The 21,001-nt window shown below is 34.5% G+C and overlaps 1 protein-coding gene across 6 annotated transcripts in view; it reads right to left on the reverse strand.

Moving 5' to 3' along the window:
• KHDRBS2 (KH RNA binding domain containing, signal transduction associated 2) overlaps nucleotides 1-21,001 on the reverse strand; it is a 926,489-nt gene that overhangs the window by 821,524 nt on the left and 83,964 nt on the right. For 2 of the 6 annotated variants that reach the window (XR_011974338.1, XM_072642543.1), the window contains exon 2: nucleotides 7,035-7,145. The exons of the other annotated variants lie outside the window; for them this stretch is intronic. Coding sequence is in view for 1 of the 2 variants with exons in the window: in XM_072642543.1 (XP_072498644.1) it covers nucleotides 7,035-7,098 (64 nt within the window). In the remaining variant the exon portion in view is untranslated. The remainder of the gene's footprint in view (nucleotides 1-7,034; nucleotides 7,146-21,001) is intronic. 6 annotated transcript variants of the gene reach the window in all.

Consider the following 21,001-nt stretch of genomic DNA (forward strand, 5'->3'; position numbering starts at 1 on the left):
GAATATAAACGGGTCTTAAGCCCAAAGAGCATTCTTGGAAGAGCTCAAGAAGGATTTTAAAAGCCAAATTAGGGAACTAGAAGAAAAAAACTGGTCAATGATTTTGAAAATATGAAAAAAGAAACCGTGGAAGAATTTAAAAGGAAAATCGGACTAATGAAAAAGGAAGCACAAAACCTAAGTGAAAAAATTAGACAAATGGGAAAGGAAGTACAAAAACTAACTGGAGAAAATAGCTTCTTAAAAAAGAACAATTGGACAGATAGAAAAGAACATGTAAAAGCTAGTTGAAGAAATGAAAAGATAGAAGCAAATGTAAAATATCTAATTGGGAAAAAAAAAACTCACCTGAAAAATAGATCTAGGAGAAAAAGATCTAAGAATTATTGTTCTACCAGAAAGCCATGATGAACAAAAGAACCTGGGAAATACCTTCCAAGAAATCATCATAGTCATCAAAAGAATACCCTGTTCACCTCCTGAAAGAGATACCAAACCTAAAACAAAAAGGAATATCATTGCCACATTTCAGAACTATGAAGTGAAGGATAAAATACTGCAAGCAGCCAGAAAGAAATCATGGAAATATTGAGGAGCTAGTCAGGATCACACAGGACCTTGCAGGTTCTACATTAAAAGATCAAAGGGATTAGAATATGATATTCTCTAAGGCAAAGAGCTGGAACTACAATCAAGGATCAATTATCCAGTAAAATTGTGCATAATATTTCAGGCAAGGAGATGGACATTCAATGAAATAAGGGATTTCCACACCTTTCTGATGAAAAGGCCAGAGCTCTATAGAAAATTCAATTTGTTAACAAAAGTTTCAAGAGAGGCATAGAAAAGATAAACAGGGGAAAAAAACTTGTTATTCAATACAGACAAAATGCTTACATCCCTATAACGAAGGATGATACTTGTTAAACTTGAAAATTGCATATTTATTATGATAAATAAAAGCGATATGCATAGAGAGAGGGAGTGGGTATAAAGTAAACGAAGGAATGACAAAAATGTGATTTAAGAGTGCAAAGGGATTGTAATGGGAGATGTGAAAAGGAGGAGGCAGAAAAAGGTAAATTACATCATAGGAAGAGGCACAAAATATATTACAGTGGAGGTAAAGAGGGGAGGGAGATCAGAATTGTTTCAGATTTACTCTGATCTGATTTTGTTCAAGAAGTGAACAAGAAACTCAGTTAAGTATAGAAATCTAACTAGCTCTAGAGGCAATAGGAGGGGAAAGAGGAAAGAAAAGGGAGGGGAGGATAAAAGGGAGTGAAAAAAGTAGTAAGGGAAATGGAAAGTAAAAGGGAGAGGGTCTGAAAGAGGGGAGGGAAGACTGAGAGAGGTGGTGATCAAAAATTAAAACTCTATTGTGGAGGGGAGGGGAGAAGGTAGAAGAAATAGGATAAATGGAGGCAAAGAGGATGTAGAGAAAGACACAGACAGTAATCTTAAGTGTGAATGTGAATGGGATGAACTCTCCAAAAAAATGGAGGTGGATAGCAGAATGGATTAAGATCCATAATCCAACAATATGTTGTTTACAAGAAACATACATTTGAAATGGCAGGATACACATAGGGTAAAGTTGAAAGGTTGGAGCAGAATAAATTGTGCTTCAGTTGATGTAAAAAAACAAGTTCAGCAATCCTAATCTCAGACAAAGCAAAAGCAGAAATAGATCTAATCAAAAAGATAAGAAAGGAAACTATATCCTGCTAAAAGGCACCATAGACAATGAAGCAAAGTCATTACTAAACATATTTGCTCCAAGTGGCATAGGATCCAAATTCTTAGAGAAGAAGTTAAGGGAGTTACAGGAAGAAATAAAGAGCAAAACTATACTAGTAGCGAACCTCAAAGTTCTCCTCTCTGAACTTGATAAATCTAACCTCAAAATAAACAAAAGAGTTAAGGAGGTGAATAAAACCCTGGGTAAGGAAGATATGATAGAATTCTGGAGAAAACTGAACAGGGATAGAAAGGAATATGTCTTTTCCTTGGTGGTACATGGCACATATACAAAAATTGACCATGTATGAAGCCACTAAAACCTCATAATCCAGTGTAGAAAGGCAGAGATAGTAAATGCCTCCTTCTCAGATCATAGCAGTAAAAAGTATATGTAATAAAAGGCCACAGAAAATAGACCAAAAATTAATTGGAAACTAAGTAATCTAATACTAAAGAATGAGTGGGTTAAACAACAGATCATGGAAAGCATCAACAATTCACTCAAGAGAATGACAATGATAAGAAAAACTAGCAAATCTTATCGGATACTGGAAAAGCAGTTCTTAAGGCAAATTTTATGTCTTTTAATGCCTATATAAATGAAATAGATAAAGAAGAGATCAATGAATTGGGCATGAGCTGGAAAAGCTAGAAAAAGAACAAATTGAAAATCCCCAATTAAATGCCAAAGTAGAAATACCGAAAGCCAAAGGAGAGATTAACAAAACTGAAACTAAGAAAACTATTGAACTGATTAATAAAACTAAGAGGTGGTTTTATGAAAAAAAAACCCAGTAAAATTGATAAACCTTTGGTCAATTTTATTTTAAAAAAGAGAGAAGGAAAACAAATTAGCAATATGGAAAATGAAAAGATGAACTCACCTCCAACAAGGAGAAAATTAAAACAATAATTAGAAATTACTTTGCCCAATTGTATGCCCATAAATTTGACAATCTAAACAAGAGGGATGAATATTTTTAAAAAAAATATAAATTGCCCAGATTAACAGAGGAAGAAGTTGAATACATAAATAACTCCTTGCCATAAAAAGAAATTGAACAAGACATCAATGAGCTCCCTAGGAAAAAATCTCCAGGAGCAGACGGATTTACAAGTGAATTCTATCAAACATTTAAAGAACAATTGATTCCAATAACATATAGACTATTTGGGACAATTCCCAAAGGAGTCCTGTAAAATTCTTTCTTATGATACAAATATGGTTTTGACACCTAAAAGAGGCAGACCTAAAACAGAGAAAGAAAATCATAGACCAGTTTCTCTAATGAATACAGATGCAAAATTTTTAAATAAGACATTAGCAAGATGAATACAGCAAATTATCATGAGAATAATACACTGTCATTAGATTGGATTTATACCAGGAATGCAGGGCTGGTTCAATATTAGGAAAACTATCAGCATTATTGATCGTATCAACAACAAAACTAACAGAAAGCACGTTATTATCTCAATAGATGCAGAAACAGCTTTTGACAAAATACAACATTCATTCCTATTGAAAATATTGGAAAGCATAAGAATAAATGCAACTTTCCATAAAATCACAAGCAGTATCTATCTAAAACCATCAGCAAACATTATATGCAATGGGAACAAGTTAGGAGCATTTCCAAAAAAATCAGAGTGAAACAGGGATGTCCATTATCACCACTGTTTTTCAATATGATATTAGAAAAGCTACCTGTAGCAATAAGAGAAGAAAAAGAAATTGAAGGAATTAGAAAAAGAAGAAAATAAGTTACCACTCTTTGCAGATGATATGATGGTAAACTTAGAGAATCCCTGAGAATCAAGTAAAAAACTACTTGAAAAAATAAACAACTTTGGAAAAGTTGCAGATTACAAATAAACCTACATAAATCATCAGCATTTCTATATATTGCTAACAAAGCCCAATAGCAAGAGATAGAAAGAGAAATCCCACTTAAAACTATGGTAGAAATTATCTGGGAGTCTACGCCAAAACAAACCCAGGAAATATATGAACACAATTCCAGAATGCTTTTCATACAAAAATACTCAGATCTAAGTTAGTGGAAAAACATCCATTGCTCATGAGTAGGTTGAGATAATGAAATTAAAATGATAATTCTACCTAAATTAATTTACTTATTCAGTGCCATACCAATCAAACTACCAGAAAATTATTTTCTAGAGCTAGAATAAATAATATCAAAATTTGTCTGGAAGAAAAAATGGTCCAGAATATGAAGGGAACTAATGAAAAGAAATGCTATAAAAGATGTCCTAGCCCTACCAGTTCTCAAATTGTATTACAAACCAGCAATCATCAAAACCACTTGGTACTGGACTAAGTAAGAGAGGGACTTACATACTCAAGTCACAGTGGTCAATGAATGTAGCAATCTACTCTTTGAGAAACCTAAGGACCCCAGTTTCTGGGGTAATAACTCAATGTCTGACAAAAATTGCTAGGAAAACTGGATAACAGTGTGGCAGAAACTGGGCATAGACCAATGCCTAACACTGTACAAAAGAACAAAATTCAAATGCAGTTTAGGTATAAAGACTGATAGTATAAATGAATTAGGGGAGCAAGGAATAGTGTACTTGTCAGATTTATGGAAAATGGAGAAATTTATGACCCAAGAGGGGATAGGCAACATTATCAAGTGCAAAATAGATCATTTTGATTACATTAAATTGAAAAGATTTTGCGCAAGCAAACCCAATGCAACCAAGATTAGGAGGGAAGCAAAAACTGGCAAAGAATTTTTGCAGCTAGTGTCTGTGATAAAGGACCCATTTCTAAAATATAAAGACAGTTGAGTCAAATTTACAAGAATACAAGTTATTCCTCAAATGATAAGTGGTCACAGGACTTGAACAGGGAGTTTTCAGAGGAAGAAATTAAAGCTCTCTATAATCATATGAAAAAATACTCTAAATCAACATTGATTAGAGAGATGTAAATCAATACAACTTTGAGGTACCACATAACACTTCTCAGATTGTTAACATGACAAAACAGGAAGTTGATAAATGTTGGAGAGGATGTGGGAGAGCTGGAACACCAAATCATTGTTGGTGGAGCTGTGAGCTGATCCAATCATTCTGGAGAGCAACTTGAAACTACGTCCAAAAGGCTACAAAAATGTGCATACTATTTGACACAGCAATGTCGCTTCTAGGACTGTATCCCAAAGAGATCAAAAAATGGGAAAGGGTCCCACATGTACAAAAATACTTATAGCACTTCTCTTTGTGGTAGCCCAAAACTGGAAACCAAGGGGATGCCCATCAATTGGGGAATGGCTGAACAAGTTGTGGTGTATGAATGTAATGGACTACTATTGTGCTATAAAAAATGATGAATAGGAATACTTCAGAGAGGTCTGGAAGGACTTATATGAACCGATGCTAAGTGAAAGAAGCAGAACCAGGAGAACTTGGTCTACAACAGCAACCACAGTGTGTGAGGAATTTTTCTGTTAAACTTAGTCCTTCACAGCAATGCAAGGACCTAAAAAATTTCCAGTGGACTCTTTAGGCAAAACACCTTGCACATCCAGATATAGAACTATGGAATTCTATCACAGAGTGAAGCAGACCATTTTCTCTTGTGTTTTGTTTTGTTTCATGGTTTCTCTCATTCATTTTAATTCTTCTATACAACATGACTAAGGTAAAAATGTAAAAGAGTGGATTATTTCTAGAGAGCAGAACTATTCAGAGAATTAAAGTTTACCTGTTTAAGCTGTAGTTTTTTTCCAAAAATGATCCACTTTAGGTGACAAGTTATATGTATACATATATATATATTTATGTATGTATACACACATATACCTACATGTATACACACACACATATATGTATACATATATGCACACAACTCTGCCTAACTAAATGCTTCTCTGAACTTTAAATCATGTTTATTAACAACTATACAGCAATATCTACAGGACTCTCTATGGTATGTAAGACTAGTCACCACTACATTTAATGACTCCATATGACTGTGTCGTCTGAATTCTTATACATCCATATAATTTCTCTTTTTCTCTCTTGCTTTTGCATGGTCATCTCTTTTTTGTTTCCACTACTCTTCTTGCTTCTAGCTGCCTCTCTTTCCTCATAATTTGTTGCTTTTGATTTGCTATAGGGTGTAAAGTAAGATGAATTAATAAAAACACACTTTCTTACAAGTAAAATACATAGTTTCTTTTTTTCTTCAGAAACTTAGAAGCAGATATTTTCTAGTCTCAGAATTCATTTTTCGTAGATCCTAATTCTCATCTATGGCTAAGTTCTGCAGAAGTTAGGATGCTGTACCAATGAGTTCTGGATAGGTAAGGAATTTACATTATACATTTGGTTCCTTGGAGGAATTTGATCACAAACATAATTTTCTTATACATAAACTGTGGCATACATTTTACCTTTTGGGGAATTGTTTGCCTACTTCCCACTTTTCAGTAATATTTTATATAAGTTATGACACCAAACAGACGGTTTCTGAATAGGTGAGGTATTTACATTTCTAAATTTGTTTACTTGGAGGAATTTAATGAAAATTACAAATTTTCTTATCAGTCAATGGGATAAGTGAATATAATAAATAAAATTATTAGTTATCCAAATGTATTAGTGCTTTACCTCCCCAATCGATACGTGGGAAATTTGAAATATTAACAATCTCGACCTTGATGCACTTTAGCATTTTGAAGCATCAGCAGTGCAGCTTTTCCAGTTCATAGAGTGAGCCTTGCAATTGGAGGGAAGGAGAGGATTGGATTGCATTGGGGATTGAAGAAATGAGGCACTGAAAAAAAAGACACTCCAAGGCACTCCAAAAATAGATCATTGCGCTGTTGTTGTTGTTTTAATAAGAATTTTTTGTAATGAACTGGGTTGTTTTTTTGTTTGTTTGTTTTTTTACTATGAAACATATGTATCTGACTAATGGTTAGGAAATATTACTGTAGTTCCTTTCCCAAATGACTCATTAGACATGGATTTTTAACTAATGGCTAATTTAGCTATCTCCTTTAAGGGATTTTCCAAAAACAAAAAGAAAGAGAGAAGAGGCAGTAAGAAGAGGTGAGAGAGAACAGGTTTCTTTCTTTACTATACTGGAAGGTTCCCTTAAAAATTTGAAGTGAAGTGAAGGTCAAAAGTTTGAGAAGTAGTCCTAAACCAGAATGAAGATTTCCCTGAAAAATATCACAGATATATCAGAAGCCCAAGAAAGCTGTCAATTGTGGCTATGGAGCAACGAGAGGGTGGAGAATTAAAATGCTCACCACTTCTGGAAGCCAACATTCTTCCATCATTGCTCTGTCTTGCATCAAGAAGAGCAGTTGTCATAATGTCTTGGTCATGAGTAAAGAGTTAAACCAGAGCTTCATAAGTACCTGAAACACAAATGGTAATGATACTAAAAATAGAAACTTAATGACTTCTAGTTAATGTGACCTAGAGAAACTATGGACATACAAATTAGAAGTGAGGCAAAGAGAAATTGTAAATGGCAATGGATCTAAATTATGGCATTACAATATTTCTAAGATGGAAAATACATAAAGCAAGACTAGGAAAATAATTGTTCTCTTAGGAAAAAGAAAACAAGAAGGAACAATGACATCAGCTAAACATATGCATTCAGAAGGAGTTTCACATGGTGAAGGGGAAATATTTTTGGAGACAATATCTAGGACTTGAATGATAAGACACTATATTTGTGTCCCTGCAAGACATTTAAAATCTCTGAGGTTTCATTTCTTCAACTGTGAAATGGGGACAAAAATTCTATAAAATTTCTTAGGAGATAACAAAGAATGTATTTATAAACCTAAGAGGTAGTTAGGTGGCTCAGTGAATAGAGCACTGGGCCAAAAGTCAGAAAGATCTGAATTTAATATGGCCTGAGACACTTACTAACTGTGTGACCCTAAACAAGTCACCTAGCCTCTTCCTTAATCTATTGGGCATAGAAATGTGAAACCACTAAAGCACCTTTACCAACAAAACCTCATGGATAGTATTAGTATGCTATGACCCATGAGGCTGAAAAAAGTCAGACACAATGGAATGACTAAACAATAACAAAAACAGTTGATTAACTTTAAAGTGATATGTATATATATATATATATATCATGTGTGTGTGATTTATGATTAAGCTTATTTAATGTTTAGAAATTCTATTATTGCCACTATATTACTTTAAGCTACCTCTGAATAAGTATGTAAAATAATATTTAATAAGTACTTACTATGTGCTAGGCATAGTGCTAAGTATTTTATACATATTATCTCATTTGATTATCACAATGACCTTGCATGGTAGGTGTTATTATTATCCTTATTTTATCTTTAAGGAAATTGAATCAGACTCCGACTTGCCCAGTGTCACATACCTAGGAAGTATCCCAGGCCAACTTTGAACTCTGGTATTCCTAAGTCCAAGACCAGCATTCTATCCATCTAGGATACATCTAGGCTGATGTTTAATCAGTAAATAACCATTTATTAAATAACTAATAGATGTCTGGCTCCTGCTAAGCCCTAGGGATAGAAAGAAAAGTAAAAGACAGTCCCTGTCTTTGAGGAGTTCACAATATAATAAGAGAGATAACATATAATTATATACAATTACATTATACACAGGATAAATAGAAAATAATCAATAAAAAGGAGGCATTACAATTAAGAGTGATTTAGTAGCTTCCTATAGAACACAGGATTTTATCTGGTTCTTGAAGAAGCCAGAGAAGGCTTGAGTGAAATATTTTTTTCAAGAAGGGTAGCCATATTGAAATAAATGCATTCCAATAATTTGTTCCTTGAAGTACTTAATATAAGGATTGTTATATTCCCAAATCATTAAACACTTTCTTGTTATTTTAATAAAAAACATCGCAAGAAATGTCCCACTAATCACTGTCTCTAAAAAGTGGAAGGACAACTTATTTTTAAAAAAGTAATGAAAAAGGCAAAGGAAATTAGTACGTCTTCAAAGCCTTAAAAGAAAGGTGGAATAAATCAATTTTCCAATTTTTAAAACAGTGGAACAAAGTACCTTAATGTGTTCATCCAACTGAATGATTGACACCCAAGACTGTCCTTTAGATCAAAGAGCCTAGAACCTGCCTCAGCTCCTTCTTCATATTTTATCACAATGTGGCCCATCTATTAATTCCTGATGATCTTTTAGTTAGAGAAAGGAATTAAAAATATTCTTCTGTCGGAAGGCATGGATCTTGGTCCTAGAAGATTGTACCAAAACATATTTTTAAACTGTTTTCCTGAAGGACAAAACATTGAGGTGGTCTAGGGAAGGGACATCAGACCCCAAGGAAATAGAGATCTCTGCAGTCACATTATTCACAAAGTCCCTGGTTCCTTTATGCAGATGAATTTCTCAGGCTCTGAAAAGAAATCTGAGCAATAACAGTAAAAATAGAGTAGTGGCAAGGATCTAAACAAATGTAGAATTGGAGTGTCAGAGGACTAACCTAGGGAAAACATAAACATTTACTCATTTAGCAAATGTATTAGGTCAAATTATGCTCTATATTTTGTTTGAAAAGCATCCAGTAAAAGTGAGGTTTAGAAATGGTACATGAGCAGAGTCATAACAAGAGTGGAGAAACCAAAGATTTTCTCTATTTTGCTAAAAAAGAAAACTTATATGGGGCTTGTCATGCATTGCCTATCTTCAACTACATCGCAGGTGGAATTCTCCCCATCAAGCCCCGACCTCATGTGTAAGTGTCCTCCTTCTAAGCTAAGCTTAGTTACACCCCTGGTACTTGTTATCATCTTCCTAGAAAGATTCAGGTTTCAGCAGTATAAAAAACTTATGCTTATCAAATGCACAGGTCAATCAACTGACCACAACCCAAGTGAGCTTCCATATTTGTCCTTGCCCAAGGCATATAAATTCCTAGTTATAGCTCTGCCATAAGCACTTTAAAAAATAACAACTTAGAAACTTGAATAAATAAATGAAAAAAAGGAGTGAGTACATATATGAAAGCACTGTGTCGGGTCTGAGAATTCAAACAGAGTAAATGCAGTATGTGCTCTCCAGGAGATCATTTTAATTGAAAGAAAGAACATATATCAGAAATTTCTCATATATGAGATTTCAACTTTAAGGCAAATATCAAACAGATGACTTTAAAATGCAATAGAAGGGTTCTCTATAAGGTACTGTCATCTTTCATTTTATTGGAAAGAATGTATTTGGTGAGTTACAATTTCTCCAAGTAGTATAAGCTTCCCATCAAGTCACCACAAAAGCCACCTAGGATGAGGTCTATGTAATACTAATGGAGTTGAAAAGGGAAATAGAAGAGTTTGTCACTGAAGGCCAATATACATTAAGATCACTAGTATGTCTGAAATAGTCTAGAACCCTTCAGGTCTTCTAATACATAAAGATAATCTCAAAATAATAAAAAAAATAGTAAAAAAAAGTTTTGGTGTAAAATTTGGAGTGAAAGGTAACATGGAATAGAGGATATAGATCTGACCTTAGGAGAAGAAAGACCTGGGTTCAAATCTTATCTCTCCCATATGCTGGCTGTGTGACCTTGAGCATGTCAGTTAATTTCTCAATGTTTCAGATAGCTCATGAAAACTATAAGTTATAAAACAAATCCAGATGTGGATTGGTAGAAGAGAGGGTAGATCTTACTAGGCTTTCCCTATATCAATGAAATAGCATGCCTGGTTTGAAAAATTGGATGGTGCATAATCCCATCTTAATGTCAAAATAAGTTCATCTTGAAATATTAAGGGAATACAATTTTCCTTTAGGAACAGAATACAAAACTTTCATACCCCATTAGGGCACTGTGATTTGTCTAACTCAGTAAATCAAGTCATGAAACTGAATATAACACAAACAGCTATTCATGCTAAGTAGTATTCAAAATGTATTAGAATCTTTTATGGATGATAGTAGTGCTCTTCAAGGTAGGGTTCTGGAGGTTAAGAATTATAAAAGCAAGGCCGACCTAATGTTATTCATTAATTTTTTGATAATTGCAGCTTATTCACTAAAATCTATCACTGAAAATGAAGGAGAGCATCATATAGAACTTTGAGAGGTCCTTCAAATAATTTCATAATTTCAATATGGAATTGAGAAGAGGGAAGGAAAGTAAACATCATATAGGAAAACATAGTAGAAGTTAAAGACATTTTTAAAAGGACAAAGATTTCTAGGACAATCCAGAAGCTTAAATCGTGTAAATTATAAACATTTAATTCAAGAAGGAGGTTCTGGCCAATGTAAGCACAGAAGACAGCATGAAAAAACATTGAACATGACTTAGGAAGGCCATAGACAACACACAGAAGGCACTTCTTACTTAGTTTTAGGCATGTAGTCAGATCACTGCATGTTTAAAAAAAGAAATGATACAAAGGCATTTTGTATAATTGCAGTACTTCTAAACCAACCTAAGCAAGTTGTCAACAGCAATACTGGAAATGGATAAACAGGAACGCGTTGATTATTTACAAAATAATTGTTAGCTGATGTATAATCTGTAACTTCTTGATCCATAGTCCAAACATTTAAGTATATGCTGTTAAGTATAGTAAAAGATGGTCAGTCCCTTTCTAGAGAACAGATGAAATTATAAAAAAAACTACAAAAAGAATGACAGACAGTTATAGGGAAGGTTGTTTTATAAAATGGCAAACAGCAGTTCAACCTGCAGAAATCCAGTGAAACCATATTGCCTCAAGAATATCCACTGATAAAAAAAAAACAACAATAAAGGTCTATTCATGTTGCCAATAGCAGTGAAGTTGCAAAAGTAATACTCTTATCAACTTTCAAAATAATATACTTACATGAAGAAGTTATATTAAAGTGTAAGTTTCAGAGCAAGGACTGTTTCTTATTTCTCTTTGTAAATCACTAGTTTACTTAACACAGTGTATTGCCTGGTACATAATTAGTGCCATATAAAGGCTTTTGTTGTTGTTGCTGTTTTGTGTTAATGACATTTGAGTAAATTGTCTGGAATAGTGACTCAACTGTATCATTTTTTAAAAATAAACTACCATAATCATGCTAGAGGTAACCACTTTAAAAGAAATCAGGAATTGATGTTCTAGATATTTTAAAGATGGAAAGAATTGAAAAGAATGGACCATTTTGAGTGAATGAAGAGACATTAGTAAAAACCAATCAATATATTGACTTTCTTTTTTCCTATGAAGTATTTATGAGAATTGTCTATGCAAGTATAGAGAGTATGCAAAATGAAAAATAAAGGAAAAGGAAAAAGAAAAGAAGGATTTTGAAGACATCTCTCTATGGCAGATTACATTTTTACAGGCATACAACTTTCTTGAGAGGTATAAAGAACATAAGATTATTATGTGTTTATTGATTTTAAAAAAAACATTTGACCAGATAGAGCAAAATTAAGCCCTGAAGGCTCTCCTCAGACAAGTTATGTCTCATATATATGCCAAAACTATATGAGATTACATAATAAAACACAATGATGAAATAACTTTGTTTAATGGTCCACTAAGTATTGATGTCAACCATTGTGTTAAAGTAAGAGATATATGTTTGCACAAGGTATTTGACAGCATTATGGAAAGTGTTCTGCCAAAGGCTCTAAAGAAAGGATGATTTCCTATTCCTTGTGAAGTTCTTCAAACATTCCTATTACCAGATGAGATTCTATTAATTTAATCTATTCTTGGAACACTCAAAACCTCTACAATAAAATTCTACATCAGTACAAAAGATTTCAGTGTACCTAATTACATTGGAAAAGCAAAAGTGAATGAAACAAGTACATCTTCCAGATTAAAATATAGAGCTATATGGGCAGCTCATTAAATAGTCTATCAATATTTACATCTTGGTCAAAAGCTACAGATGAATAATAAACTAAGCCAAGAATTAAACGGGAGAAAAATATCGATCTTGGGTGCATACAGGAAATGGTGCAGTGATCTCTTTAAAATGAGTACACTGATAGTAATTCTGTTTGGCTAGAAATCATACTATAAAATCTCAGAAGAATTAAAAGAACAAACTCTCTGAAGAGTATTGTAAAATACATGTTGAGTAGAATTAGAAGTTAGTACATTGCCTATGATGACTTGATTGAGATAAATTGTGGGAAAGGCATATTTGGGTACACCTATGACTAGAAAAAAAAACTATTCTAGTCATGTACTATGAATTATAATGAAGTGACAGTCCAAGTAGTAAGTATACAGGGATACTTCAGGTATTAAACAAATGAGAGGCAGGCATCCAATGTTTTGGTAGATACTTTGTGGAGGACTGAAGGGATAACATGTAAGGATAAAGATCACACAGCATGTGCAGTGTACCAATAGAATGTATGATTAATGAGGACATAGGCTTTTCCATATTTCTGTTTGAATCCGCATACCTTGAGAAGTACCTGGCACACAGTTGATAATTAATAAATGCTTATTGAATTGAACTGAAATACTAAGTGAGATGCATGAATGTGTTAGAGTAAATATCAGTGCAGCATATGTCCATACCATCTTTCAAAATAAGAAGAAATCTAGTTATAGCATAAACACTATTTTATAATGTGTCATTCTTTCCAGATCATATTGGATTCATCATAGAGCACAGACTAAATAAGACAGTTTAAGATTGAATGGATTTATGAGACACAAGCACATATCAAATATTATTTGAGATGCTATCAGGAAGATTTAGTGATTCCTAAAAAGAGAATTCCACTGCCTTGCAACACAGTTTTTAAAGTAGTTCAGAAACTGAACTATATTTGCTCCCAAAGTGATTTACATGGATAAAATGAATGTACTCATTCCTCATTGTACATATCAAATCCAAGTCAAAGACTAACTTTTCTAGTCCAGTATTACAACAACCTGAATGAGACAGAAAGATAGACATACAGACAGATAGATATGCCTATTGACATATACTCTTAATTTTTTTTTCTGAATACATAATGGTAATATATCTTAACCATAAGAAAGTTCCACAATTTTACATTCAAGAACACAAATGAAGACAAAGTATACTTTTAAAGGTGTTCAGAATCTCATATTCTATTTTTTATTAATAAGATGCAGAAAAAGATCTTAAAAGTTATTCAGGGTTTTGAAAATTATAAAATTTCTTTTCATACATTGAATCAATAACCAAAATTATAAACAATATTATTTAACTATTAAAATTAGTATTATTATAGTTGCAAATCAATTTTCTGTATGTACTCTTATTTAATCCTCACAAAAGTATTTTGGAAAACAGTTTATGAATTCTATCCTCATTTATGAGGCAAGGAAAATGAAACATAGAGAGAATAAGAAATTTGCTCCAAATCACTCACTTAGTAAATGGGTGGTGTAAGAACTCAAACCTAGGAGAGGACTGAGCCAAGATAGAAGAGTAGAAGCAGGAACCTGCATGAGCTCTCCCCCCAAACCCCTCAAAATACCTGTAAAAATGACTCAAAACAAAATCTAGAGCAGCAGAAGTCATGAAATAACAGAGTGAAACAGATTTACAGCCCAAGACAATAGAGAAGGTCACCAGGAAGAGTCTATTGCACCAAGCTCAGAGTGGAGTACAGCCCAGCATGGGCCACACTAGCACAGATGGCAGTGGAGCAGGACTCAGGGTCTTGAATCACTGGCAGCTGTAGTGGTTTCCACACTTCTCAACTCAAAAATACCAAAGACAGCTTCAAAAATCAGTGGGAAAGCCCTCTCACCTGGGTGACAGAGAAACTTGGTTTGACCCCAGCCCCAGGGTGGTGGCAGCCACTGCCACAGTGAGGGCTACTTCTGGAGCTCTCAGCAGCCTAGAGATGGTTGGGGAATCTAGCAACAGATCTTTGTTGTAGTCCTGGGTGGCAGTCCTTGGCTGAGGAGGAGCGTTGACATGGCAGAGGTGGTGGCAGCTGTCTTAAGGGAATCCTGTCACAGTTCCAGAGCAGAAAAGAGTTCTTGTGGTTGCTGCCAAACCAGAATGCTGAACCAGGAGAGAATAAACACCTCTCCTTTGATCATATAACTTTGGAGGAACTGAGAATTTACAGGTCATTAGAGATATCTCTGAAAACAGCTGCATAAAACCCATGAAATTTGGCGCACTGCATCCACCATTAACAAAGAGCTCAAGCAAGCATCCTAGCATGCCCAGAATGACCTGCTAGCACAGGTTCTTTGATATCCTTTTCTAAAAGGAAAGCAACTTTTGAGGGTGACAACTTTCTTTAATTACATATACCAAGAGAGAAAAAAACAAGCAGAGAAATAAAGACCAACAGAAAGGACTTTTAACTTTCTGACCATAACCAATATATACATGATAGATCAACAGACAGCTCCAACTGCCTGGTCATTACATGCATACATAGTTACCAGAGAGAAACACCAACATCTGGGTTTTCAACAATTTCAGAGCCAGAAGGCATCACAACCTTCCTGCTTCAGTGCCTAATTAACAAAATGTGTGAAAGCCTTTAAGCAAGCATACCTTCCCATAAGCAAACTTTCCCTTTAAGATCTTTATCTCTTATTAACATAAATCCCATTAACATTATAGAAAATAACCAAAAAGTGGGAAAATAAGACTATAGAATGTTACTTTGTTATTTTGTTACAACAAGGAACATCAAAGCATACAACCACAGGAAGATCATACAACCAAAAGAAGAAAACAAGGTCAAGAACCCTACATTCAAAGCCTCCAAGAAAAATATGAAATTATCTCAGACCTTGGAAGAGCTCAAAAAGCATTTTGAAAATCAAGTAAGAGGAGAGGAGAAATTGGGAAGAGAAATGAGGGTGATGCAAGAAAATCATAAAAAACAAGTCAACAGCTAGCTAAAGGAAACCCCTAAAAATGCTGAAGAAAAAAATCTTTAAAAATAGACTCACCCAATTGGCAAAAGAAGTCCAACAATCCAATGAGGAGAGAAGAATGCCATAAAAATCAGAATTAGTCAAATGGAAAAGGAGGTCCAAAAGCTCAGGGAAGAAAATAATTCCTTCAAATTACAATGGAAAAAAACAGAAGCTAATGACTTCATGAGAAATCAAGAAATTATATAACACAATCAAAGGAATGAAAAAAAATAGAGGATAATATGAAATATCTCATTGGAAAAATAATTGAATTGGAAAATAGATCCTAGAGAGATAATTTAAAAGTTCTTGGACTACCTGAAAACCATGATAATAAAAGAGTCTAGACATCATATTTCAAGAAATTGTCAAGGAAAATTGCCCTGAAATTCTAGAACCAAAGGGTAAAATTAAAAAGGAAAGAATGCATTGATCATCTCCTGAAAAAAAATCCCCACAAGAAAACTCCTAGGAATATTGTAACCAAATTCCATAGTTCCCAGGTCAAAGAGAAAGTATTACAAGCATCCAGAAAGAAAAAAAAATGAGTGTTTTGGAAACACTTTCTAGGTAACACAAGATTTAGCAGCTTCTACACTAAGGGATATGAGGGCTTGAAATGTGATATTCCAGAGTTCAAAGGAGCTGGGATTAAAGCCAAGAATCACCTACCCAGGAAAACTGAGTATAATACTTCAAGGGTGAAAAATAGAATTTCAATGAAATAGAAGACTTCCAAACATTCCTGTTGAAAAGACCAGAGCTGAATACAAAATTTGACTTTCAAAGAATCAAGAGAAACAAGTAAATAGGGAAGAGAAGCCATAAGTAACTTATTAAAGTTAATACGTTTACATTCTTATGTGGAAACATATTTGTAGCTCTGTAATATCAATTTAAATTGAAAGATCTTTCTCATTCATTAATAGTCTTATGTGACCTGATTAAGTCACCTGAAAGCCAAAAACACATGTGATGGGAGGAGCTTGCTGAACAGGCAGGACAGGAAGAGTGGAGCAGAACCATGAGGAAGTGAGTGAGTACAGTCTGGGTGCAGGACAGATGACACAGGCAGGTAGACATGGCAAGGCTCAGGCTTCTGAGTGTTTGCTTTTGAGAAGGCCCCAGCAGAGGGGAGAAGGCTTTGGAATGGCTTTGCCCCCTGTGGTGATCATTATTATTAATTTCTTGGTCAAAATGACAAATTGAGCTTTCCAGTTCTATAATTTGGCTTTGTGGCATCTAAATAAATGTTTTTCTTCTGCTTTCTATATGGAGAATCTTTTATACTTTGTGACTGCGAACTATACCAGCATATTCATAATCACCACCAGTGCTATGAATATTGTCTTGGCAATATAAGCTCATAATGAGACCCTTCTCAGCATTAGAGTAGTTAGAATGGGAAATAGATAGACAGACAGACAGATAGATAGATAGATAGATAGATAGATAGATAGATAGATAGATAGATAGATAGATGATAGAGATAGAGATATATGTGTGTATGCATATATATGCATATACACACATGTGTATACATATTTGTATATATAGATACATATATTGTATGTGCAGGTAGATGTATGTGTGCATGTGTATATTACATATGCATAGGAAGATGTATGCATGTATGTGTATATGTGTGTTTATGCATGTGCATACATATATGTATATGTATATATGCATATACACATACATATATAGGTATGCATACACATACACAGGGTAAGCTGAATATGAAGGGACAATACCTAAAAAATTAAGTGTTGAGAGGAATTTACTGGAAGAAAGGGAGAGGTGGAATGTAGTAAATCTCACATAAAAGAAGCAAGAAACAGCTTTTACAATGGGGGGAGGAGGTGAGAGGGAATAAATGAGCCTTACTCTCATTGGATTTGGCTTAAGGAGGGAATATCACATTCAATTGGGTATAGAAATCTATCTTACCCTGCAAGAAGTCAGGGGGAGAGGAGAGGGAGGATAATAGAAAGAATGGCAAATTGGGGGAAGGGGTAATCAGAAGCAAAAGCATATCAAGGGAGATAAAGGAATAAATGGAGGGCAGGACAGGATAGAAGAAAGTGTGGTTAGGCTTTTGCAACATGATTGTAATGGAAGTGTTTTGCATGGCTACACATGTATGACCTATATCAAATTGCTTGCTGTTTCAATGAGGATAGGTAGGGAGAGAGGAAGGGAAAGAATGTGGAACTCAAAGCTTTAAAAATCGGTAGTAAGAATTGTTTTTGCATGCAGCTGGGAAATAAGTTGTACAATGTTGCATAGAACTCTATTTTGCCCTACAGGAAAATAGAAGGGAGGGAGTTGGCAGAAGGAGGAGTGAGAGATGGAAGGGCAGATTGAGGAAAGGGGTGGTTGGGGTGCATACTGTCCTTGGGTGAGGGGAAAGATGGGGAGAAAATTTGGAATTTGCAACCTTGTGGGAGTAAAGGTTGAAACTGAAAATAAACAAATGCATTCAGAAATAAAAAAATATAAAGACTCCAGGTTAATATACCCAATCAAATTGCGCTTAGCGTTTGATCCAGCAATACTACTACTAGGTCGGTATCCCAAAGAAATCATAAAAAAGGGTAAGGAACTACAGGTGCAAAAATATTCAAAACTGCTCTTTTAGTGGTGGCCAAAAACTGGAAACTGAGTGAATGCTCAGTATTTGGGGAATGACTGAACAAGATATGGTAGATGTATGTAATGGAATACTATTGTGTTATAAGAAATGAGGAGCAGATGAATTTCAGAAAAACCTGAAAAGACTAATATGAACTGATGCTGAGTGATGTAAGCAGAACCAGGAGAACAGTGTATATAGTAAGAGCAGCATTGCATGATGATCGACTGATTGACTTGGCTCGTTTCAGCAATATAATAGTCCAAGACTATTCTATAAGACCCATGAGGGAAAATACTATCCACATCCAGAGAAGGAACTGATTGAGTCTGAAGGCAGATCAAAACACATTATTTCACTTTCTTTGTTTTATATTCTTTTTTTCTATTTCTTCTTTCACAACATGACTAATATGAAAATATGTTTTACATTATTGAACACATATAACCAATATCAGATTACTTGCATCTTGGGAAAGGGGGATAGAAGAAAGTGAGGGAAGGAGGGAAAAAAATTTGGAACTCAAAATCTTTTTTTTAGAAATGAATGTTGAAATTTGTCTTTACAGATAATTGTAAAGAAAAATTAAATAGTATTTTTAAAAAAGAACTCAAACCTAGGTCTTATGTCTCCATATGCATTTTTTTCCTCCTCACTACATCCCATATCTCATTTAGGTACCTTTGCAGATGTAATCCCACTTCTGTCTTTTACAATCCCTGTCTTCCACCAAAATTTAGTTTATAGTTTAACTGTATTTAAAATTTTCTGGACCTTCCCCTAGTCTCTGACCCCTCTCCCTCATCTATCGAAAAAATGCATTGTATTTACTTTGTCCATATCTTAGGTTTATTTATTTGAACACAGGATATAATGCAGTCTTCTTAAGGGCGAGGACTATTTCACATTCATTGTTCTATTTCCATGGTCTAGCATGCACACACACATATATTCATTATACATGTGTACATCATACATATATCTACATACACACATATGCATGCATGTATATATATATATATACACAAATACACATACAAATATATACACTCTCCAATTATCTTAACATTGACAAAGGTCTCATGTTACAAATATCATCTTTCTAAGTAGGAATATAAACAATTCTACTGTAATAAGTCTCTTATTGTTTCTCTTTCCTGTTTACTTTTTTCATGCTTCTCTTGATTCTTGTGTTTGAAAGTCAAATTTTCTATTCAGCTCTGGTCTTTTCAGCAAGAATGATCAGAAGTTCTCAATTTCATTGAAGTTCGAATTTTTCCCCAAGCACTTTCCACTTTAATCCTCGCTCCTTTGACTTATGCATATTATATTCCAAGCCCTCTGATCCCTTAATGTAGAAAATGCTAGATCTTGTGCTATCCTGATTGTATTCCCACAATACTTGAATTGTTTCCTTCTAGTTGTTTGCAATATTTTCTCTTTGAAATGGGAACTCCAGAATTTGGCAACAACATTCCGGGGAGTTTTCCTTTAGGGGTATCTTTCAAGAGATGATCAGTGGATTCTTTCAATTTATATTTTACCCTTTAGTGCTGAAATATCAGCACAGTTTTCTATGATAATTCTTGAAATGATGTCTAGGCTTTTTTTTTTTCATCGTAGCTTTCAGGCAGTCCAATAATTTTAAAATTCTCTCTCCTGGATCTATTTTCAAGATCAGTGGTTTTTCCGATGAAATATTTCACATGGTCTTCTATTTTTTTCATTCTTTTGGTTCTGTTTTAGAATTTCTTGATTTCTTATAAAGTCATTGGTTTCCATTTGTTCCATTTTAACTTTTAAGGAATTATTTTCTTCAGTGATCTTGTGAACCTCTTTTTCCATTTGGTTTATTCTGTTTTTTAAGGCATTCTTTTCCTCATTGGTTTTTGGACTTCTTTTGCCATTTGGGTGAGACTATTTTTAAGGTGTTATTTCTTCAGTATTTTGTGGATTTCCTTTAGCAAATCATTGACTCATTTTTTTCATTATTTCCTTCCATCACTCTCATCTCTCTTCCAATTTGTCCTCTACTTCTGTTCATAATCCTTTTTGAGCTTTTCCATGGGCTGAGACCAATTCATGCTTTTTTTTTTTGAAGGCTTTAGATGTAGGAGCTTTAATTACATTGTCTTGTTCCAGTAGTTTGTTTTGATCTTCTTTGTCACCAAACACAGATTCTAAAGTCTGAGTTCTCCACACTGTTTGTTCATTTTCCCTGTCAAATACTTGACTTTCCAATTCTTTGTCAAGGTAGGATTCTGCTTCCAGTGGGAGTGGGGATGAGGGTGGGTGTGCTGTCTCTGATTTCAAGGGTTTTTATCAGCTGATGAATCCCTTCCAGAATCAGTCACAGATGCTGCTGCTGCTGCTGCTGCTGCAGCTACCATCTCCACCACCATGAGCCTAGGGCCACAACATGCTCCTCTTTCATCTAGGTCCCACAGAGTTTTCCACTGACCTTCTGTGCTGTCCTTGTAGTTTGCAGGTTGAGAAGACCAGAAACCACCACAGCTGCCAGTGATTCAGTCCCATGAGGTCTGCTTTGGCTCCATGTGTGCTGGCAATGCCGATGCCAGATGGTACTCAGCTCCCAGCCCAGTACTATACTACCCTCTCATCAACCTTCCAGGTTGTCTTGGTCTGGAGATTTGTTTCACTCTGTCATTTTGAGGGTTCTTCTGCTCTAGAATTTGTTTATAGTCATTTTTTACAGGTATTT

This window comes from Notamacropus eugenii, chromosome 2 (genome assembly GCF_028372415.1).
Source record: "Notamacropus eugenii isolate mMacEug1 chromosome 2, mMacEug1.pri_v2, whole genome shotgun sequence".
NCBI lineage: Eukaryota > Metazoa > Chordata > Mammalia > Diprotodontia > Macropodidae > Notamacropus > Notamacropus eugenii.